At 45.5% G+C, this 24,292-nt stretch overlaps 1 protein-coding gene across 1 annotated transcript in view; it reads right to left on the bottom strand.

Annotated features, from left to right (window-relative positions):
* Positions 1–24,292, bottom strand: part of OBSCN (obscurin, cytoskeletal calmodulin and titin-interacting RhoGEF) — a 186,255-nt gene that overhangs the window by 67,601 nt on the left and 94,362 nt on the right. Inside the window, 17 exon segments of the mRNA XM_071560603.1 lie at positions 1,094–1,160; positions 3,469–3,687; positions 4,371–4,469; positions 4,555–4,587; positions 5,292–5,489; positions 6,220–6,338; positions 6,662–6,740; positions 8,175–8,453; positions 9,067–10,422; positions 11,792–11,935; positions 12,108–12,380; positions 13,502–13,774; positions 15,824–16,090; positions 19,295–19,567; positions 20,256–20,522; positions 22,592–22,858; positions 23,932–24,198. Coding sequence (XP_071416704.1) covers positions 1,094–1,160; positions 3,469–3,687; positions 4,371–4,469; positions 4,555–4,587; positions 5,292–5,489; positions 6,220–6,338; positions 6,662–6,740; positions 8,175–8,453; positions 9,067–10,422; positions 11,792–11,935; positions 12,108–12,380; positions 13,502–13,774; positions 15,824–16,090; positions 19,295–19,567; positions 20,256–20,522; positions 22,592–22,858; positions 23,932–24,198 — 4,480 coding nt within the window.

Raw genomic sequence — 24,292 nt, 5'->3', positions numbered from 1 at the left:
GAACATGCAGACAGTGTGATCTGCTCCCACCACATCAGCCTGCCTGTGTGCTGGGAAACAACCTGACTTGCTGGCACTGCCATGGGTTGGGGGCCCAAAGAATCCTTCCTTACACTGACAGCTTTCACCAGCACCAAATTAATTCATGGCAGCAGGAAAAGGGCAGGAGATTTCATTGGCAAGCCAGATGTGAAGAACTACCAGCACTTGCTTGTGTCTCTTCAGGAGAGCTTGTGGTGTTTCCCAAGACTAAAAAGTCTGTAAAAATTAATATCCTGCTGTCAACATCTCTGCTATCCCTGTGCTTTTTGGAGAGAGGATATGAATTCTCACTTCCCAAGCTGATCTGCCCTGATGCTCTCTCAGTGCAAAGGAAGCAGGAGGAGGAAGCTCAGCCCACCTGTTAAATGACAAATCCCATTTCCCTGAGTGTGCCTGAGGGTGTGCCAACATCCTTGGCAGGGGTTGCAGTGGAACAGTTGAAGTCCTACTGCAGTTTCCTTTCATTCCTCCACACCTTAGGAAAAGGCTGGCCCAGATTTTTAGACCAGGCCTATTCCAGAAGCCAATTTGTGCCCAGGTCATTCCACTTTCCAGACTGTGTGTGTCCAATATCCAAACCAGGAATGATGAATTGAGGAGATTATTATTCAGGTGCATTAACCCTGAGATTGGCTCAGTTGGTTAAAACTTGGTCGTAATAATGCCAAGGTCAAGGGTTCAATCCCCTCTGTGGGCCACTGACTTAAGAGTTGGACTTGATGATCCTTGTGGGTCCCTTCCAGCTCAGAATAGTCTGGGATTTGTGCACAAAAATTTGTCAAATAGACCCTTTCCACCTACTTTTTCTGTGCCATGTCAGTGTATTTCAATGTTGGCAAGTAACAGCCAGACCTCAACCCTGTGAATTTTTTTGGCTTTCTGCTTAGGAGATGAAAAATCCCACGAGTTTCACATCACCTACTCAGATTTTTTTTTTGTTTTTTAATGTTAGTTCTCACCCTCCCTGATCATCAGGACTAAATGCCTGACCTTGATATTGGATAAAGCACTTGATCCAACCCTTTCCATGCCTGGATGGCCAAGCACTTACCCCAGTGTGGTCATGATGGCTTCGGACACCATCACCCGCTCCTGGGTCAGAACTTCAGCCTCTTTCACTGCAAGATCAGGGTTTGTCATTAGAGGACAAAGCAGGAATGACTCTGCAGCAGCTCCTCCCCTGGGAAACCCATTCCCACTCCCACAATGCCAACAGTTTGCTCCTCTCCCTGCCCACTGAGGTGTAGGACTGGCCCCTGTCCCTGCACTGCTCAAGCTCTGCCCCTGTAGCTCCTGGTACAGGAAAAATGTGGGATGCAGGGAAGGATAACAGGGAAAAAGGTCCTTCCCAGAGGTGTCCCTGCTCCCTGTCTGTGTTTGCCTTTCCCCATCTTACTGAAGGAATTGTGCCCTGGAAAGCTCTGGAAAAGGGAAATCAAATATCTTTGTCTGCCTTTAGGCAATTCTACAGTGCAAAATCCCTTTACAGAATGAAGCACTCAAAATAATATTTCAAAAGGTGACTTTTTTTTAGTTATTTTACTCTTTCTTTCTTTCTTTCTTTCTTTCTTTCTTTCTTTCTTTCTTTCTTTCTTTCTTTCTTTCTTTCTTTCTTTCTTTCTTTCTTTCTTTCTTTCTTTCTTTCTTTCTTTCTTTCTTTCTTTCTTTCTTTCTTTCTTTCTTTCTTTCTTTCTTTCTTTCTTTCTTTCTTTCTTTCTTTCTTTCTTTCTTTCTTTCTTTCTTTCTTTCTTTCTAATTTGGGCTTAATTTGCTTCTTCTTTAGGTTTGTCTTGTGTTAATCCAGAAAAGATTCTGCTGTTAAGACAGAGTCAGAAATCCAAAATATTCTAGAAATAAAGAGTGCAAGACAAGCAAAGTCATGGCTAATCTTGAAGAAAAAAAAAGCACTTTTTTTCTGTGTTATTTGATAATTTCCTTACAAGTCCCCCCTGTTTTTAACTCTTAGGCAGTGCATAAAAGGGAAATACAGAGAGTGAGTTTGTGAAGAAATTGTGCCAGGAGAGGCCCTGGAAAGCTCTGGAAAAGGGAAATCAAATATCTTTGTCTGCCTTTAGGCAATTCTACAGTGCAAAATCCCTTTACAGAGTGAAGCACTCAAAATTATATTTCAAAAGTTGCTTTTTTAAATTCATTTTACATTATTTTTCTTTCTTTCTAATTTGTGCTTAATTTGCTTGTTCTTTAGACTTGCATTCTGTTAATTCAGAAAAGATTCTGCTGTTAAAGCAAGACAGAGTCAGAAATCCAAAATATTCTGGAAATCAAGAGTGCAAGACAAGCAAAGTCATGACTAATCTTGAAGGGGAAAAAAAAGCACTTTTTAATGTGTTATTTGATAATTTCTTTACAAGTCCCCCCTGTTTTAACTCTTAGGCAGTGCATAAAAGGGAAATACAGAGAGTGAGTTTGTGAAGAAATTGTGCCAGGAGAGGCCTTGGGAAGCAGAAATCAAATATCTTTGTCTGTCTTCATGCAATTCTACAGTGCAAAATCCCTTTACAGAGTGAAGCACTCAAAATTATATTTCAAAAGGTGACTTTTCTTTTTTAGTTATTTTACACTTTCTTTCTTTCTTTCTTTCTTTCTTTCTTTCTTTCTTTCTTTCTTTCTTTCTTTCTTTCTTTCTTTCTTTTTAATTTGGGCTTAATTTGCTTGTTTTTTAGACTTGCATTCTGTTAATCCAGAAAAGATTCTGCTGTTAAAGCAAGACAGAGTCAGAAATCTAAAATATTCTGGAAATCAAGAGTGCAAGACAAGCAAAGTCATGACTCATCTTGAAAGAAAAAAAATAAAAGCACTTTTTAATGTGTTATTTGATAATTTCCTTACAAGTCCCCCCTGTTTTTAACTCTTAGGCAGTGCATAAAAGGGAAATACAGAGAGTGAGTTTGTGAAGAAATTGTGCCAGGAGAGGCCCAGGAAAGATCTGGAAAAGGGAAATCAAATATCTTTGTCTGCCTTTGTCTACAGTGTAAAATCCCTTTACAGAATGAAGCACTCAAAATAATATTTCAAAAGGTGACTTTTTTTTTAGTTATTTTACACTGTCTTTCTTTCTTTTTTTTTTAAATTGGGCTTAATTTGCTTGTTTTTTAGACTTGCATTCTGTTAATCCAGAAAAGATTCTGCTGTTAAAACAAGACAGAGTCAGAAATCCAAAATATTCCAGAAATAAAGAGTGCAAGACAAGAAAAGTCATGACTAATCTTGAAGAAAAAAAAGGACATTTTTATGCATTATTTGATATTTTTCTTACAAATCCCCCCCGTTTTTAACTTTAGGCAGAGCATAAAAGGGAAATACAGAGAGTGAGTTTGTGTTGCAACTGAGATTTGCTTTTAAATTTTTAAGCAGTGCATAAAAGGCAAATACAGGGAGTGTGCTTGTGTTGCAACTGAGATTTACCATCTGCAACCTCCAGGTTGGCCGTGCAGATGGACTGGCCAGCCTTGTTGGTGGCAATGCACGTGTAGGCTCCACTGTACTTCTTCTTGACATCCAGCAGGATGAGGCTGTGGTGCATGTTGGAGCTGGCCAGTTTGTACCCAGGGGTGTCTGCTCTGATCCACAGGATGTCCTCTCCAGATTCCTCCTTCATCCAAGTGATGGTTGGTGGGGGGTGGCCTAAAGGAAAACCAGATAACCAGCTTTGATCTTACTGATCGTGGCCCTTCCTTGCAAATATGAGACAAGCTGTGAATAAATGTTGGTTTGTTCCATTTCCAACAATATCAGGCATAATATGCAACAAAAGAACCATTTTACAGCACACTCAGGACATTAAATCTTTTTGTAAAACAAAAAACTGTTACTAAATCTTTATAAGACTAATAAGTGTTATTATTCCTGTTTTTACACACAGGAAAATTGAGGGGAATCATAGAATGGATTGGGTTGGAAAAGACCTCTGAGATCATCGAGTCCAACCCTTGGTCCAACTCCAGCACCTTTACCAGATCATGGCACTCAGTGCCACGGCCAAGCTCAGCTGAAAAACCTCCAGGGATGGGGAATCCACCCCCTCTCTGGGCAGCCCATTCCAATGCCTGAGCACTCTCTCTGCAAAGAATTTCTTTCTGATCTCCAACTTCAGTTTCCCCTGGCAGAGCTTGAGCCCATCGTGCCCCCTTGTCCTATTGCTGAATAAGATGTTTTTTCTCTAAAATCTCTTTGCAAAACTGGGAGTAGAACCCCAGACTTCAGAGAGAGGAGATGAGGTTACAATGACTTGGGGCAGAGAGAGCCAAGAAGGTGTCATGAACTTGCACAGTTTCTTAGGCAGAGAGACAAGATTTAAACCCACTCACCTTCCACTTTCACAGATAACGTGATGCTTGCACCTTTTTTCACCTTTTTATTAGTAAACCTTTCTAGGAACCTCGGTGGTATCAGCTGTTCATGGGAATCTGAAAATAATAGTGATGAAACACAGTGAGATGTGACTGAATAATCCCTGGGGGTTCTGCTTTCCCCTGCTCTGGCCTCTCTCACCTGTTTTGGAAGGCTCCTCTTTCTCATAAGGATCTGTAACAAAAGGAGAAAAACCAAAATGACAAATAGAAATCACTTTCAATCCATGAGTTGGAATAAAAACAAAATGACAAATACAAATAATTTTCAATCCATGAGTTGCAGAAAAAAAACCAAAATGACAAATACAAATAATTTTCAATCCATGAGTTGCAGAAAAAAACCAAAATGACAAATACAAATAATTTTCAATCCATGAGTTGCAGAAAAAACAAAATGACAAATACAAATAATTTTCAATCCATGAGTTGCAGAAAAAAACAAAATCACAAATACAAATTCCTTTCAATCCATGAGTTGGAATAAAAACAAAATGACAAACAGAAATCACTTTCAATCCATGAGTTGCAGAAAAAAACCCCAGAGGTGAGTCCTTGCTGGAGATATAACCCAAAAATGTTCATATGAGTTATAAGAAGTCCTCAGTTTTAATAAAATGAACTTTGAAAGTTAATGAGGTTGGGCAGGAGCAGAGTGCATGAGACAACAGTCTGACCACAGAGAAGTGACGTGTTTCACCTTCCTAAGCACTAAATTTACAGGTGAGCCAAAATTAAAGCACATCACCTTTTCTCTACAGACTTCCCCACCACACTCGAGTTCCCTCAGTTGGCTTTTCCCGAGAAAAAATAACTTTATAAAACGAAAAAAAGACTGGAATAGAGAAAAACAAGTGCCAAAAAGAGTTTATTATCTACCTTTGACCACCAGCCTGGCTGAGGAGTAGGCAGAGCCAGCAGAGTTGATGACAAAGATCAGGTACTGCCCAGCATCTGCCTTGGTGACATCCCGGATTTCCAGCGAGTGGAATTCCTGCCTGTCAGTCTTCAGGATCCGCTCTGAGGCTTTCAAGGGCTGCCCATTCTTGAACCAGTAGAGACGAGGCTGTGGGTACCCTGGGAGGAGCAGTTACACAGCTGGGTCACAGAATTCCAAGGCATCTCCAAACAGGCAGATCCCTCTGAGCAGGAGGTGAGGAATCCCCAGCTCTGCCCAACTAGGAAGGGCTAAAAATTCCTGGAATTCTATTTCTCCTGTTTCCTCAGTTTCTGGCACTCCCCCTATTGGCTGCAAATGCAAATTTCTTTACTGGTTGGAAAAGCAACACTTGGGACTGGTTTGAAACGTGCACAAGGAGAAAAGTTGGAGCCAAATTAGTTGTTGTAATTTTTATAGAGAGCAATAGGACAAAACAGGAAATTGCCTCCTTCTCCCTGCCACTGTCAACACCAGGAAGATGTTTTTGCAGTTTTTAGGTCGTAGCAACAACCCCATCAGAGACTAATTCAAGTCCACAACTGTTTAATTTATTTCAGAGAATAAAGGACACCATCATTGGTTTTTTTACAATTATTTTTTATTGCCTCTGAGCTCAGAGAAATACAGAACTCAGTTTTCAGAGGCTTATGCCTATAATTATTCTTGGAGACTCTTAATCTGCCCAAATCTGCTGCAGAAGTCCATGTGCATCAGCATGGACATGTTCTCCAGGCTGGTTTGTGCAGTTGTGGTGCAAGAGGCACAAACTGGGGCCACAGCTGCAGAAAAGCACCTTGGAAAACCTTGTCCATCACTTCATCCTGCCATCAGACCTGGAAAATTGTCTGTACAGTGGGATCCACTCACCTTTCACCTTCAGGTGAAATTTAGCCAGTGATGCTCCAGGTGCCACATGAATATCATGGAGCTCATCAAAGATCTGGGGCAGCTGCTCCTCCTCAGTGGTGGATTCCTCTTGTTCTCGGCTAAGAAACAAGTCAGAGGAGAGTTAGGAACCAGTGACCTATTTTAAGTGAATTCAGACTGTGGGTTTTGTCATCATGACAGATTCATCACCATCTGATATAAAGAGATACCACAAGGAAATGCCCAGGCTTGCCTGAAGGCAGCCACAGCAAGTCTGCACACCATAAATGTCCAGCTGTTGCAGTTATTGCAGCTCAGCTGGTTTTGTTGCCCCTTTCTGACATTAAACTGGCCCTGCTAGACTGAGGAAAACCAGCTTTGACATAAATAAATGTACTGATCTCATCGAGTCAGAAGTTGGAGGGAGAGTTTGCTATTTTACCTTGAGATATATTCTTTGGCACTGTAGTAAGAGGATGTCTCTGTTGCATCTGCTGCTGTCTCATAGTCAGTGCTGGTCACTGTTAAGTAGAAAAAGTTGTAGTTTCCATAATCTGAGCTTTGAAAGTGTCTTTTTTACCTATTATAATTCTTGCCATAATAAGTAAGTAGGGGAATTATAGTTCCTCTACTAATTTGAGTGACTGGCAGGTGGATTTCATGATGCTACTGCAGTAGGACCCCACACGACCTTGGATTATGGAAAACACCTCTGTTTATGTGGAAAGCTTTGCTTTGAGTCTTGCCTTGGAGTTGGCAAAACTCTCCTGAGTCCAAGAGGCAAAACCCACCTGAGCCCAAGAGGCAAAACCCTTCTGAGCCCAAGAGGCAAAACCCTCCGGAGCCCGAGAAGCAAAACCCTCCTGAGCCCAAGAAGCAAAACCCTCCTGAGCCCAAGAGGCAAAACCCTCCTGAGCCCAAGAGGCAAAACCCTCCTGAGCCCAAGAGGCAAAACCCTCCGGAGCCCGAGAAGCAAAACCCTCCTGAGCCCAAGAAGCAAAACCCTCCTGAGCCCAAGAGGCAAAACCCTCCTGAGGCCAAGAGGCAAAACACTCCTGAGCCCAAGAGGCAAAACCCATTGGAATCCAAGAGGCAAAACCCTCCTGAGCCCAAGAGGCAAAACCCTCCTGAGGCCAAGAGGCAAAACCCTCCTGAGCCCAAGAGGCAAAACCCTCCTGAGGCCAAGAGGCAAAACACTCCTGAGCCCAAGAGGCAAAACCCACCTGAGTCCAAGAGGCAAAACCCACTTGAGCCCAAGAGGCAAAACCCACTTGAGCCCAAGAGGCAAAAACCACTGGAACCCAAGAGGCAAAACCCACCCGAACCCAAGAGGCAAAACCCTCCTGAGCCCATGAGGCAAAACCCATCGAAACCCAAGAGGCAAAACCCACCTGAGCCCAAGAGGCAAAACCCACCTGAGCCCAAGAGGCAAAACCCACTTGAGCCCAAGAGGCAAAAACCACTGGAACCCAAGAGGCAAAACCCACGCGAACCCAAGAGGCAAAACCCTCCTGAGCCCAAGAGGCAAAACCCTCCTGAGTCCAAGAGGCAAAACCCACCTGAGCCCAAGAGGCAAAAACCACTGGAACCCAAGAGGCAAAACCCACCCGAACCCAAGAGGCAAAACCCTCCTGAGCCCAAGAGGCAAAACCCTCCTGAGTCCAAGAGGCAAAACCCACCCGAACCCAAGAGGCAAAACCCTCCTGAGCCCAAGAGGCAAAACCCTCCTGAGCCCAAGAGGCAAAACCCATTGGAATCCAAGTGGCAAAAACCTTTGGAATCCAAGAGGCAAAAAGCATTGGAACCCAAGAGGTTTTCAAGCGAACATTTTGTGGCCAACACATACTCCTTTTTTTTTAATAATGTAAATGATGCTTTTCTTGGGGAAGGAAAAAATTATCCACCTCTCAGCAGGACCTTTTCCCTTGTTTTTTCCACAGTAATTTGAGACTTACAGTCCACTCGAAGCTCCGCCTTGGTGGAAGCCACTCCCATGTTGTTCTCAGCGAGGCAGCGGTACACGCCCATGTCTGTGGGCACCACAGCTGTGATGATGAGCTGGTGACACCCTTCCTGGTCCTCATTGATCATGTAATGGTCGTTCTCTTCAATAGCTTTCCCATCCTTGAACCAGCGAACCGTGGGAAGGGGTTTGCCGATGACGATGCAGTCAAAGCTGACTGGATACCCATCCTGGACCTCTTGGTTCTGGAGCTCGGTCATGAACATGGGAGCTTAATTGGGGTAGGTGGAGAGAAGAAAGGGAAAACTTGAGTTAAAAGATGTATTTGAAGTGCCCAGTCCCTCAAGACTTTTGATTTCTCTTTTTTTTTTTTTTTTTATTACAGGGTGGTATCTTTTCTTTATGGAAAGAGTCAAGAAGGAACTCCCTGACAAACATTGTGAGGACGTTCCATGAGCACTGCAATTCCACAGCTGCCAACTATGCGTTATCTCTGTTCCTTCCCTGGCCAAAATGTCTTGTCTCCTTCAGGACTGTTCTAAAAACAGTTTCATTTATTTAAATATAATAATTGAAGCATTTATGGCCATGTTATTATAATAGGAGACTTTGATACTGTGAGGAGCAACTCTGTAGAAAAATCAGTAGTTTACAACCCTCCTTTCAGCACTAAAATCCCTTCTCTCCCTCTACATGAGAAAGAATAAAAAATTCATTATTTTTCCCAAAAGTGAAAATTTTCCAGAAAAATATCTGCACCAAATGAAAAGAAAGGGGGAAAAGAGTTTTTTGGAGTTATTTGAGAATGAAAAGACAATATTTTGACCTGCTCCAGCTGCCTTTTCATAAACAGAAAAGGAATCCCCAAGGTTTGCTCCACCTACCTGTGTCAGAAGTCAGCAGAGGTGGGGGAGGTCTCGCAGCTGGTGGTCCAAACTTCCCAAAGGTGGGTGTTGATGCCTTCCCAATCCGCAGCTCCACCTTTTTAGGGCCCTGCTCCAAGATGTCGATCTCCACAGGGATCCCCAGCGCCCCAAACATCTCCCTGAACCGAGTGGCGGCCGTCCTGGCCTCCGAGGAGACCTCAAACTTGATGTAGATGTACTGGTCGTCCTCCCGGTACGTCTGGTGGTCCACCACGTCGATGTCCCCTTCGTCTGCGCTGACAAAGAGCTCCTCCTCCACATCAGAGATCTCCGTGGAGATCTTGGCCCTGAAGAGCCTGTGGAGTCTCCTTCCAGCTTTGCGGAAGGCGTCGTCCAGTTCGCTGCCGGACGAGCTCTCCGTCTCGCTGTCCGTGCTCTGCTTCACCTGCTTCTTGGGAACAACCTGAGCTTCCTGAGCTCCAACCACCACCTTGGCACTGTGGGAAACTTTGCCAAATTTATTGGATGCCTCACAGGTGTATTTGCCAGCGTCCTTCCTGTCCAGGCCAGCGATGATCAGCGAGCAGGTCCCGTCGCTGTAGTTGTCTATGTGATAGTAGCGACCGTCCGAAAGCTCCTCCCCGTCCTTCAGCCATCGGACATTCATGTCAGACTTGCTGTGGGCCACACATTCCAGGTGGAGAGTGCTTCCAGGCTCTCCTGAGAAGTCTTTGAAGGTCTCAGTAAACACTGGGCACTCCTGCTGCTTGATCTCTTTCCTGACTTTATAGCCTTTGAAGGCAGCTTGGATCTTCACGGCAGCTTTGTTCATGGAAGGGTCATCGAGATCTGGCAGCTCTGGTTCAGCTGGTTTGGCAGTTGTGGTGGTCACAGCAGTCTCCACGCTGGATTTCTCCCACTGCTTCCATAACTTGCCTGTGGAGGTGGACTGAACCTTGCTGGTGACACTGACACTCGTCTTCCCAGCTTTCTTTTTTAGGTAGTTTACCAGTGAAGGTGTCCCAGCTCTCGACTCATCATCTGAGCTTGTGAAAGAGAAATCTGCTTCTCCTGTCCTGGCCAGCTCATCACACGTGGAATACTCCTCTGAGTAGTAGTGGGACATCTCTGCTTCCTCCTTCCTCAGCTTCTGCAGCTTCTCGTCCTCCTCAGGCACCTCGCTGATGGAATCCAAGGTGGGTTCCCTGCTCATCCGGCGTTTCTTGGCCAGGGCTTCCCACAGGAGGTGAAGATCTCCCTCCTGAGCAGCCTCAGGGGGCAAGCTGGGCTGGACCTGACCATCCACCAGCCCTTCTGGCTGGCTTGCCAGGGGTGCTTCCCTGGCAATCTCCTTCGGCGTCGTTGTTGTGGGAACTGGGGAGAATTAAATTGATGAGTTGTTGAAAGACAAAGTCTGTGAGGAGGCTTTGAGGAACATAGAAAGGTTATTCTAAAGCCTGAGCACAAGAGAATCAGTGGCATTAAACTGAGCATTGGGTTGGGAACAAAACATGCATTTACAGAACCACACAGAACGGGGAAGGTTGGAAGGGACCACCGGAGGTCATCTGGTCCAACCTCCCTGCTGAGAACTTGGTCCAGATGGCTTTTGAGTATCTCCAGAGAAGGAGACTCCACAACCTCTCTGGGAAGTTAATATGGCTGGATATGGGCCTGGAGAAGTTGTTTTTTGAGCAGGGTGGTGGACCACACTGTCTTCAGGAGTCCTTTCCAAACTCATCTATGCTGTGATACTATGAATGCACTTTAAACATAGACAAACAACTACATTTTTGTTGTTATTTCTTGCATATTTAAACCAAATAAATCAATTTCTGCTCCTTCTTAATGCTGCAGTTCCCAAACACCTAATTAAGGCTGTCAGTAGAGGCTGGAAAGCTCATCCTGTCTTACAGAGTCAGGGCTTCACTGTCTGTCTTGAACAGATCTCCAGTGGCTGTGCTGGGACTCCACCTCACATGGACACACCTGACCTGCCTCTTTGAATGTGACCAATTCTGAAGGTTGTGACTCACTCTCTGGACCACTCTCTTGTCTCCCCATTGTGCCCATTACCTTTAGAGAAGCTCCAAGTTGTCTGGGACATCCACAGAGTGCCCTCAACACCTCAAAAGGCACCAAAACCCCATGTAGAGACAATGGTGTCACACCTTAAATTCCTGACTGAGGAAACTCTTACCTGAGAAACCCAAAACTCTTTGGGCTGCAGAAACACTTTCCTGACTGGGGAAACTCTTACCTGAGCCACTCAAAACTCTTTTGGATGCAGAAACACATTCCTGACTGAGGAAACTCTTATCTGAGAAACCCAAAACTCTTTGGGCTGCAGAAACACTTTCCTGACTGGGGAAACTCTTACCTGAGCAACACAAAATTCTTTGGGGGCTGCAGAAACACTTTCCTGACTGGGGAAACTCTTACCTGAGCAACACAAAATTCTTTGGGGGCTGCAGAAACACTTTCCTGACTGGGGAAACTCTTACCTGAGCAACACAAAATTCTTTGGGGGCTGCAGAAACACTTTCCTGACTGAGGAAACTCTTACCTGAGCAACTCAAAACTCTTTGGGCTGCAGAAACACACTGGGCAATACCAAAAAGGAAAATAACAATTCTTTGTGGATTGTTGTCAGGGCTTGTCAAAGAAAACAACTTCCACCTCATTCCACTTCTAATGACCCTGGAAGTCCATAACAGACACCCCAGGAATGCACACTCTGTACCTTCAAGACACAAGCTGGCAACAGATTTGACTTCTGGAGAAGCCATGCAGGTGTTAGATTCTGTGTTACATTTAACAAAAGACTGCAGCTCAGGAAAGTTGGTGAACATCTCTACAATCACCAGCCTGATGAGATGGACTATTTCTGCTCACAGAACAGGTTGCCCAGTAGCACCTTCTCAGACTAAGGAAACTATCTCGGTATGTGTGAGGCAGAGAAGAGAATTGGCACAGAGAGATTAGAAAATTCAGTGCTGTAGCTCAACACCAAAATTTGAGATTCCAAGTGCCACTGGGCTGGAACAGCAGCCACTTACCTGTCACAGACAGCTTGGCTGATGCAATTGCTTCCCTGGAAGCAAAGGTCACCTCTCCAGAATGATGCAGTTGGGCTTTTTTCAGAATGAGTTTGTATTTGTTTCCATCTGCTTGGACCTCCCAGTCCTCACCCGCCTGGACCTCCACATCGTTGGTGTACCAGGCCACCTCACTGAGGGGCACAGCCTCACTCAGAACACAGCTGAAGGTGGCCTTCTGCCCCACAGAGACCTCCACATCCCTGAGAGGCTGCAGGAACTGCAGGCGCCACCCTGCAGGTTGAAATCGAGGGTTTGGTTACAGAAATGAGAGATTAGGGGAGTATTTTATGCTGCAGCTCTTGGTAGTCACACCTTGAAGACCAGGGAGATCCTTAAAAGGGTGGTCATGGAAAGCACCAGAACAGAAAGAATCACAGGGTGGTTTGAGTTGGGAGGGACTTTAAAGACCATCTTGTTCCAACCCCTCTTCCAAGGGCAGGGACACCTTCCACCAGCCCAGGTTACTCAAAGCCCCATCCAATCCATAACAGGATTGATGGTTGTTCTTGCACTCTGAAAGGGGTTCTGATCCCCACAGGAGTCTCCAGGAATAACATGAAGTACAAGGATACAGAGATAATATTGTTGTTGATATAACTCATCTCTAAAGCCCTGGAGAACCTACAAACCCAAACTCATGAAGATAAAGACAACTGTGAGATGGTCCTTTGCTGCTCAGTGCCAGCTGCTGCTGCTTAGAACCATGTCATGTCCTACAGGCCAAGAAAATAAGAAAATTGTACAACATCATCCATTTAGGAATGAGAGAATTGGGTTTGTTCAGCCTAGAAGAGAGAAGGTTTGGGGGTGACCTCATTGCAAGGAACTACAAGATGGAGAGAGACTTTTTACAAGAGCCTGGAGTGGCAGGACAAGGGGGAATCTCTTCAAACTGACAGAGAGTAGGTTTAGATTTGATATAAGGATGAAATTCTTTACCCTGAAGATGGTGAAACCCTGGCACAGGTTGCCCAGAGAAGTGATTCCCTCATCTCTAGGTGTCCAAGATGAGGTTGGATGGAGCTCTGAGAGGAAGGTGTCCCTGCCCATGGCAGGGGGTTTGGAACTGGATGACCTTTAAGTCCCTTCTAACCCAAACAATGACATGATTCAGGTATTCTTTGGTTTAGTGGTGGACTTGGCAATATTGGGTTAAGGGTTGGACTCAACAACCTTAGAGATCTTTTCCAACCTAAATGATTTTATGACTTACTGTGCAAGGACAAGATTTAGGCAAAATTCAGGCAACAAAAATACAACTTTTCCTCCCTGCTACTCATCATAATTTTCTATTTCATTTCCCCTTTCCCACCAGAAGCTGAGGACTCCCCATGCCCAAGCCCTTGGGTCACCTTTCACGGTGAGGAAGGCCGAGGTCACGGCGTCGCTGCACATGAAGGTCACCCTGCAGCTGTCCTGGGCAGTAAGGTTCTTCAGCAGCAGGAGATGCCTGAGCCCATTTTCAAAGTAAACCATCTCAGTGTTCTCTGAAGTTTTGGCAGGTTCATCATCAATCAGCCAGTTGTAATTGTAGGTCTCAGGCTTGGAGAGGTAGCACTCAAAAAGGGCTTCTCCTCCTTCCACGGCTTCCACGTTCTCCAGGCCCTGCACGATGCTGTTCTTGGCTGGAAAAGGAGGATAATGAACAGCATTAATTATTTGGCCACACATATCTGAATATTAACAAGTCTTGGAGAACTGGGTGATTCCCACTGCTGGAAAGCTGATGGAAAAATGTGGATGGGATAAAGTGTTGTAGGTTTGATTGATTTCAACCACGGTACTACAATTAAAAAGATTTAAAGGAAGGAAATAATTTAAAAATAATAATAAGACTCTCAGACCTTTAGCATTTCATCAACATTTCCTCCAAAAACTGACATTTTTTACAAGTAAAGGCAAAAAAGGTGGTGATTGCATGAATCAGGACAATAATCATCAGGAAGGGATCACTCAGGAAGACAAAGTATAACCAAATTCCTTCAGTCCCACAGCAGGAAACACTTCCCAGAGATCTCCCAGACAGCACAATTATCATCAGAACTGGGGAGATGTGAATCCACTGACAGCTCATGAAAAATCCTACTATTTACCTTACAAAGCAAACATAAAAGAGTATTATGGCTGGCAAAGCTACAGCAACTGCCATCAGAGCTAATTCTGCCTCTGGGGATCACATAGAAGGTTAAAATCTCTGTTAGGAGTCCTTAGAACAGAAATTCCTGCATTAATACAAAAGCTCAGTGCCAATCAGGCTGTTTTTTCCAAGCGTGGGTGGGGAATTGTGGGGTCAGAATCATGCAGAGATTCCCACTCTCTGTTTTCCCACATGGACATGCACCAGTTGGCACCTGGACACAAACAATCAGCCTGGTGCAGAGTGAGGTGTGGGCAGGTGTGGGCACAAACCTCGTGTGGCACCAGCCCCAGGGACAGGTGACATGCACAGGAGGGGGGACACACAGCTGAGCAAAGACTCTTCACACAAATGCCATCAAATGGTATAAACCAGCAGACATCCCTCTCTAGATGTCTATAAATCCTATCTGGAACTGTGTTAAGAAAAAAAAAAGTAGTAAAAATAAATACAATGTTTAAAAAAAAAGCCCTCCAAACAATCTGAATAATTTATTTAATAGTAAAAAGAAAAATTCTTAGCTATTTATTAACCATTTATGAATTTCAAGTTGTCCAGAGAGATTGTGTCTGGACTCTCCATCCCTTGAAGTGCCCAAGGTCAGGTTGGATGGGACTCTGAGCAACCTGGTCCAGTGAAAGGTGTCCCTGCCCATGGCAGGGGGTGGGACTGGATGAGTTTAGGGTCCCTTCCAACCCAAACCTCTCTAGAATTCTGTGATACTAAAAAATCCTGTGTTTTATAATATTCATACTTATGGAAAACAGCCAATTGCCAACCCTCCCTTCTCTGAGATACTTTTAGATTAAGCTCATTAAAATCTTTTGAAATCCCTGAAGTGGAAATTGCTTATCAATGTAGAAAATATTATAAGAAATAACACTCTGTTCTTCTAAAAGCTCCAGCCAAGCAGGAAGGCAAAACAGCCACCAAATATTCAGAAATCACACTCACTCAGTAAACCAAACCCAGTAAAAAGAAAAATAAGAAACATTCATGTAAATTCCTAAACTTACTTTTAATGTTTTAATTTTCTGTTCCTCAGAACCTTCACAACTGCTGATGCCACATGGGAAGGTAATTCCTGAGGGATCACTATTTTAAGGGAATTAATGACCAAGCTACCTTAGCTTAGTGGAAATCTCATGGAATTCCAGGCTGTCCATTAGTTTAAGGCACATTGAGTGTAAAAATTGCTCTTTAAGAGCAAAAATTATTCTTATTATTCCTTTGGACCTAGAATACATTGGTGATTTTCCTCAGTTTGGGACACAAACCATCACATTCCATCACGTTCCAGTTCATTGCAGAAGAGGTGCAATGGGTGAGTGATGGAATAAGTGAGTGTTAATTAGAACTAAACTAAAGCTGCACTTTCACATTCAATTCCCAGCTGTTTTATCATCATTAGGAGCACTGGAGTGAACACCAAGAGCAGGTATCTGATGTGTCCCTTACTCTGAAACGCTGCCATGATTTTTCCACCTCTTTTATTTGGAAACCATGACAGCTTTCCTCTTTGGCTGGAAGGCCTCACCTTGAACATCAAGTGTAGCCATCACTTTAGTGCCTTCAGCTTCACAAGAATAGATGCCAGAGTCTTCTGGGAGCGTAGGGTTAATTTTTAGCATGCTCACATTCCAGTCCTGCTCGATAATCACTCGCTGCCCATCTGCATGTATTTCCTGATCATTTTTCTTCCAGATGGCGTGCACTGGCCTAGAATATTGGCAGATGAACTCTGCTGGGCCATCTTCATCAACAGTCATGTCCTGCATGGGACTGACCACTTCAATGGTGGGATCTGTTAACCAACACGTCAGGAGGGACATGCATTAGTGGATCCGCATGGAAATGGCAACTTGGAGGTTGGTTTTGGCAAGCAAGGAGGTCGTGGGGAGCAGGCAGAGTGTCAGTGCAGGCAGGGAGATGGGAATCAGCAGTTTAGTCTGTGCTTGGGTCAGCTTTGAGCAGGACTGAAGCCAAACTGGTGTGTTAGAACATGACCATCACACTGGGAAAATGGGCCACCAGCAGTTAAGGCTTGTGCTTTGAAGCTCCTGAATATGGACTCCTGTGCAGAACATCTGGTGGGATTCCCTCTGGGATGAGTTTTTCTCCCAGAATTTCTGAGGTCTTCTAGTCTGAATGTGAAACAGTTCTGCCCCCTAAATGTGAGACAGAGGCTGCTGGGACCTGTTCCCTGTAACCCTGAACCTCACAGAGAAACAGGAAAACATCCCAAACTCTACTGGAGGCTCCTTGTTTGAGCAAACTGCAACTCCTCCTCAGAAAGAAACCCAGTCCCCCAATGCAAACACCCATTCCCAGCCTGGGCTGTCAGGAGTCACTGGCAGTGTGAGGAGCAAAGATCCAACTGTGACCAAAAAGGGCATTTCACAGAGGCAGGTACATGTTTTGATTGGCCACGTGTTCCTTTGCAGCAGACACAGTTGGGGGACAAACAGTGTGATTTCCTTCACAGTAGCTCATCTAGAGATGCACCATGAACCACTGACAACTCAGAGCCCATAAAATGCTGCTGGATGTGCAGCTCCTCTGAACAAGGTGAGATCCATGGGGCTGGTTTTAAGCACCCATTCTTATAAACTATTGGCTCTACTTCTGCTGAGGCAGCTGTAGGGCACAGTAGATATATCTAACCAAAATACTGTGAGCTTCCAAAGCAGCCAGCCCTCCTGAGTGACCAAATTGGACCACTCACCTACCTATGTATGCTCAAAAGAAAAACCTCAAAGAAGTCTGAAAATTGAAGTCTCTCTGCAACGTCATTCTCAGCAGGATTATGTCAACTTCCCCCCCCCCAAAACCTGATAGGACTACAAAGGGACATAAAAAGATGATGGTCAGAAAAAGCTGATTGGGCTCCATGATCCCTGAGGGTCCCTTCCAGCTCAGGATATTCTATGATAGGTCTTCATCTTTCAAATAGTTGTTCTGACCCCAAGCCAGTGAGAATAAACCACACAGGACCTCAGTCTGGAATGCTCCTCCTGAGACTGGTGCATCAGGCTGAGGGTTTGGGATGCTACAAGCAGACCTTGGGAAGCAAAGGCAGTTCTGCAAACATCTTTTGAGACCTTGTTGCAAGGCTTGATGCTGCTCACTGAGGGTCTGTCTGCCACTGCAAGTGTGTTTGTGGAGAGGAGACCACGGAGAAGTTTTGGTGACACCAGGAGTGAGGGAGCAAGAAGGGTCTGTGCAGTTGGGGGCTACAACAACACCTCTTTTCATAAGACAGAAATATGTTTCTCACAGCAAATATCCCCAGTGGCACTGGGGAAGGAAGGTGTCCTGGTCCCTCTTTGCCACTGCTGGGGCAGGACCTTGGTGTCCCTATTCACCTGTGCAGAGTGGCAAGAAGCTCCTTGGGACTGAGGAGCCAACGTGGACCTGCAATTCTGAGCTGCCCCAAGGGGTCAGAAGAAGCTCCTTCACCCCTTCCCTTTCTCCCCACACCCATATGTGATGATGCCACCACACCAGGCCACTGCAGGAGTGCAGCTGTAGGGCAGTGATGTGGTGAAGGCCCCCAAAGAAAAGCTGAGTTCTCACTTATTATGGGATATGTCCAGTTCCCAACATGCCTTAAACCAGGAGAATGGGCCACATGGAACAGAGAGAAAGTCAATTTTCTCCTTGATGAAGAACAAGTCATGGATATCTAGAAAGACTGAAATATCATCCAAAGACAGATCTACTTTTAAATGACGTACATTAAATTGTCTGTTAATACAAGGACAGCTGGAATTTTTCAGTGTTTGATTTCCCTGTTACATCAAGTGTTATTTAGCACAGGGGAACTGAGGTGTTTTCAAGTACCTTTTCCATCCTAATCCAATTATAATCACATACTGCTGTGATTCAGGTTCACAATAAAGAAATCTTTCCTTCACAGAAGCACAAAATATCCACATACAGGTGTGCACTACCATGAGCTGCAGGGCTGGACTAGATCATCTCCAGAGGTCTTTTCCAACTTCAACCATGCTGTGATTCCATGAAATGGAAACTTCTCAGGAGTCTTGACTGAGCAGAACACCTAATGATGCATTTATTTTTAATTTATGTTTTAGGCCCACTGGAATTCTTTGTCTAGAGAGCTCAGAACCAGGTTCTGGCTCTGAAAAGATGATACTCCAAGTTGGTGCAGACACACTCAGGATGTGAGGGGTCTGCACACTCTGTTCTTGCACCCTTCTGGTATCAGGAAGAAATGATTTGAAATTTTATCTTCACAGAGATTCAAATTTGCTGAATGTACAAGGGGCTCTTTACACAGAGAAGGAGACACCAACCATTGATTACAACTCCATGTTGTGGATTGTTCCTGTTGGGGTAGGTTTAAATAAGGGCCTCTTAACCCTTTATATCTCTATACAAACAAATCCCTTTTCCAAGCAAGGAATGTGTTACTTTTGTCTGAAAAAGTGCAGCTTTTATAAAATCACTGACTGGGAGGGAACTTGCTTTATCAAGTCTGGAGCTCAGGGTTATTTGCAGCTTTTGGCTACCCTTACCAAATGAGAAAAACATTTATTCAAGAGCAGAAAGCTTTGCAAGGGCAGGGGTGACCATTCAACAGAGGAGGTTCATTTTGTCACTGTCTTCCTGCTGTGCTAATTTTGGGAATTACCAGCTCCGTGAGAATTTGTGGTATTATTTAAAAAAAATTGAAGTGGGGATAAAAAATTGAAGGGGATAAAAAGTCAGGTGCTACTACAGTTGTTCATGTTCATCTCTTCTTCGACATCAGGTGAAAGCAGCAACCCTGACCCTGCAACCCTTCCTCACCTGAACCACTGCAAAAATCAACGTGGCTGCACCTCTAAGACTTCTGGGCTGAGTTCTGGTGGCTTGTAGAAGTGGAGGGTTGCAGGGCACAGAACTGTGAAGGGATTTAGTAAGGGTAGCCTGGAAGGCAGAAGCACCAGCACATGGAGCAAGTCCAGAGGTGGGCGTGTGTTTCTTGCTGACAAGGAAATACCTTTGACTAATAATTTAGCTGAAGACAGAAGGGCCCCAGCTCTGAAGGTGACAGTGCCTGAGTCGTGGCAGGCCACATCATTTAGGGTCAGAGTGTGGATCCTCCCATCCTGCTCAGAGATTTCAGTCACCAGGTTGTTGTGGAGGGGAGTCCCATCGAGCCACCACTGCACGTTCCTCACGCCCGGGTGTGAGAGCTCGCAGGTGAACGTGGCTGACTCTCCCACAAAGACATCTGTGCTCCTTAAACCACAGACTATGACTGCTGCTTCTTCTGTGTGACAGAGCAAGAGAAGGTGCCAAAGGAAAACAAGAGCATAAACACACACAAGGGGCTCCCTGCAGAACTAACCCAGGCCCAAGGGAGAGTTCACCCATCCTGGAGAGTTAAACCTGTAGTGCCATTCCAGGGGAAAAAAGGGCTAAAATTTTCTTGAAGGGAGAAAGAAACCACCTTTCATCCTCCACCTGCTTGCAGGAGCAGTGTGTGTCTCTGCAAGCATAATTTCACTGGGAGGAAACTCCACTCCATGGCCAGGTCATGCCTGGCTCTCCTGTGCAGTGCAACCATCTGCAGTGATGTTGTATGAGGCAGAGATGTAGCTTAAGATTCAAATGTTCACTTGAGTGCTTTAAAGGACTAATAAGAATATCAACAGTAGTAGGAGCTGCAATCACTTATAGCAAGAACTTCAGTATTTTTTAAGACCACTTCTCCAAGCAAGTAGTTTTTCAGCAGTACCACCATCTGTTGTGGTGCACAGAACTTTGAACTATTTAACATAAAACTTTGGTCCAAGCCCAGCCTGGAAGTGTTTGGAATCTTCATGGGAATAAGGAAAAAATTGGATGGACTTTCAGCCATTTGCATCTGAGACCATTTTGTGCAGTTACTCTCAAAGATTTTGGAGCAAGAAATCCAGGCAGCCAAATGGCAGGATTTCCACCACATGTCCCCTTACCTTGCACATACACAGAGCCTGTGGTGATCTCATATCCAGTGCTGCAGGTGTAATCCCCACAGTCCTCAGGCTCTACACCGTGGATGATCAGCTCAGCCACGCTGCCTTTCAGCTTCATCTCGTACTTGGCACTGGGCTGAAGGACCACCCCTCCTTTCCTCCACTCAACGGGGGCGTCTGGCCTGGAGACCTCACAGTGCAGCACAGCCGTTCCCCCTTCTTCGGCCTCTACGTTTCTCAGCTCTTTGCTAAACAGCACTGGCAGGACTGTGGTGAGAGGCAACTACATCAGTGAAGGCACTCAGAGGTGAGAAACTCTCCTCCAGCTTCTCCAGCCTGGCCAGTCCCCTCCTTCTGAAACACACCCTGAGCTGCTCCATAGCTGGACACTCCTGGGATCAGCTGCTGATAGCAGGAGGGTGTCCACTGCTGCTCCATAAAGGGTTGCCAGAGGTCACAGGAGCTCCAGAGGTCCTCACATGGGCACAGCCACCATTGTCAGTGTAAGCAGACACAGTACTAATCACAGCATTGAGAATCAGAATCATTTAGGCTGGAAAAGACCTTTAAGATCGTCAAGTCCAACCATTATCCCAACACTGTCAATTCCAACACTAAACCATGTCCCCCAGTGTCACATCAACACATCTTTTAAATACCTCTTGGGATAATGACTCCACCACTGCCCTGGCCAGTCTGTGCCAACGTCTGACAACCTTTTCAGTGAAAAATTTTCCATAATATCCAATTTAAATGTTCCCTGGTACAACTTCAGGCCATTTTCTCTTGTCCTATTCCTTGTTACTCAGCACAAGAGGCCAATTCCTACCTTGCTACAACCTCCTTTCAAGCATTTGTAGAGAGTGATAACATCTTCCCTGAGCCTGCTTTTCTCCAGGCTGACAAAACCCAGTTCCCTCAGCTGGAACATCAGACTTTGGGCATTCAGTCACTGAAGCCACATGCTCTCAGTAGGACTGGTTATGGTGACCAAACCCACGATCTAAAAGTGTGTTCTTGTTTCTCAAGTCAAAAGACACAGAACTTTTACTATGAAATAAACAAAAGTATAAAATCCAAACCCATGGCTCCTAGAAAAAGGCAAAGAGCCAAAACTGTTGGGCTGCTCAGGTACAATGGCTCCACTTAAAGTGAGTTTATTCCAGATATGGTGAAACATCCCAGTTTGCTTGCCAGGCAGCAGGTAAGTTTTCCAGCTGCTCTTGTCCATACCCTTCACTGGCAGCAGCTGCAGTTTTCACTCCCAGCTTTCACAGAGAGATAGAAACTGCAACTGCAGAATTAGAATTGGGTTTAAAAGGCACTAAATTCTTCCTTGATGGGCAGATTGTGAATCAAACCCTTTCCTGAAGCTGTAACTCAGAGAGGCAGAGTGCTAGTGACAAAATTTCTGTGTGGATTGGGCACATGGGGATGGGGCTTAGCAGTGGACTTGGCAGTGTTGGGTTAATGGTTGGACTCAGTAGATGTCTTTTCCAACCTAAATCAGAATAGTTTGGGTTGGAAGGGGCCTTAAAGGTCATCTCGTTCCAATCCCTTCCCATGGGCAGAGAACCTTCCACTAGACCAGGTTGCTCAGAGCCCCATCCAGCCTGGCCTAGATGATTCCATGATCACCCCTGTGGAGAAGAGTCACAGCCAGGACTCCAAAACTCCTTCTTACACTGTATTGGGAATTGAGTGTTGACATTTTGGTCTGTGTTTTTGGTTATGCCACCTGTGAAAAGATTTACCCTTTTCCTGCCAAGTTCTAGGGAACAAAAGCTGAGAGAGTGAAGGCTTCAACCTTGAAGACAGAGTTTGCATAAATTAAAATTACTTGAGTCTCCCCTATTAATTGACAGCCTTTAGAGAAGAGCTGAGGGGGAGAGAGCAAGGAGGAAGAAAGAAAGCAGAGTCTGGAACCTCTGTTGAGGGGGGATTGGCCACAGCTCCCTAGGTAGATGTCTCTAGCAGGCTCAAAAAAGGTGAGAGGGCTCATGCTCTTGGTGTTGGTGGTTTTTTCCCCCCCAAAAAAAGACAGCAGGGACACCTGCTGTCTGTCAATGCTTAGAAGATACAGCCCCTGCCTTTGAGGGAGTGTCCTGAGTTGATAAGACAACCTTATGTGAGTAACCCCTTGGTGAGTGGGGCCCTTACACATTTGGGCTTATTGCTTTAGTCTCCCTCCTTCTCCCTCTCCCTTGTCTTTGGGGTCCCGCTATTCTGTCACTCCTGTTAATAAAGATCTTTTATTTACTGAGTGTTTTCTGAACTCTCAATGGTGTTCAGCCTCGCTTTTCCAGCACCTGTAGAACCCACCCTGCTGCACCCACCTTTGACTTGCAGGGCCGCCGTGGTCTGCTGATCACCCGAGTCACACGTGTAGTCCCCGGCGTCCTGAGCCTCAGTGTCGTAGATGAAGAGCTCGACACGTGTCCCCTCCTGGCGGATCTCGTACTTGTCACCTGTCTGCAGCACAGTGTCCCCTTTCCTCCACTCCACACGTGCTCCAGGTTGGGTCAGCTCGCAGGAGAGCACGGCCGTGCGACCCTCCTCCACCTCCTCGTTCTTCAGCCACTGCTTGAAAAGCACAGGCAGGCCTGGAAAGGGGGAGATGGTACAAAGGAGGGGGGGAAAATGGATGGAAGCAAAAATGGAAAAGGAAGGAATGTTTTATGTGCCATTCATGAAGTTCAATTGTGAAGCACAATTCTGGCTGCATTTACCTAAGCAGAGCTGCCAGCAGCAGGGCTGACTAGGTCTAAGCTAGACAGGAGGAGGAGGAGTTAACCAGCAGGAAATAATCTGAGTTCTATATGAGCTACATTTCTGTCCCCATATAATTCTTTCTGAAGGCCAGGGAGCTTTTCATCCTTGAAATAAAACCACAGAACAGAATAAAACCACTCAAAGGATACACACAGACCTGAGGCTTCGGGTCATGCAGCCAGGGATCAATTGCTAAATAATTAGGGCTGGAGGTCCTCCATGAATAGAAATTCCTCCACCCCTCCAGGTCTCAGTTCCAATGTCTGATCACCCTTTCATTATGAAAGGTTGTTTTTTTCCTGATCTGAATTTCTCTTGCTGCAGCTTTCACTGTCATCTGTTTCCTGAGCACCCCAAGTAAATTCTCTCTCTCCTCTGTAGATCTCCATTAAGAAGCTTCAGACAGCAACAAGATTGCCCCTTTGACCTCCTCTTCCCCACTCTTAACAAACACAGCTGCCCTTGCCTCTCCTTATGCTTAGAATCCTAGAAGAGTTGAGGTTGGAAAGGAACTTTAAAAGTCACCTAGCTCCAAACTCCCACCTTCCAGTGTCCCAGGTTGCTTCAAGCCCCATTCAACTTGGCCTTGAATGTTTCCAAGGATGGGGCAGCCACAGCTTCTCTGGGCAACCTGTGCCAGTTGTTTTACCACCCTGGGCATAAAAATCTTCTTCCTTATATCTAGTCTATAATGGCCCTCTTATTTTAAAACCATCACCCCTTTTCTTATCACAACAGGGCCTGCTAAAAAGTTTTTCTCCCATACTTTGTATTCCAGCCCCCCCGATAAACTTGGTGGCCTCTGCTGCACTTGCACCACTAATCATTGCCTCTCTGGCACCAGAGAGCTCCAAAAATTGATATTCCCCCCTTTCAGCACTGCAGAGTGAAGAGGAAGCCATACCTTTGACCTCCAGGGTGGCCTTGGTGCTGCCAGCAGCCGTGTGGCAGCTGTACTGCCCCGAGTCGGCGCGGTTCAAATCGTGGATGACCAGCGTGTGCACCTTCCCCTCCTGCCTGAGGCTGCACTTCTGGCTGGGGTGGATCACAGACGTGCCTTTCCTCCACTCCACAGGGACATCAGGCTTGGACACCTCGCAGGACAGCTGAGCTGTGCCGCCCTCCTGCAGCTCCAGGTTGTGGAGCTCCTTCACAAAGGTGACCGGAGCAGCTGTGGGGAAGAGGCACCATCAGGGCTGCAACAGCCCGACCCACATCACCCCCAGGTCAGAGTTGGGTGTCTGTGGTTGTATTTGGAACCACAT

Source organism: Pithys albifrons, chromosome 7, assembly GCF_047495875.1.
Source record: "Pithys albifrons albifrons isolate INPA30051 chromosome 7, PitAlb_v1, whole genome shotgun sequence".
In the NCBI taxonomy this organism is placed as follows: Eukaryota; Metazoa; Chordata; class Aves; order Passeriformes; family Thamnophilidae; genus Pithys; species Pithys albifrons.
The sequence above is the reverse complement of the archived record's forward strand: the minus strand, read 5'-3'. Positions and strand labels throughout refer to the sequence as shown.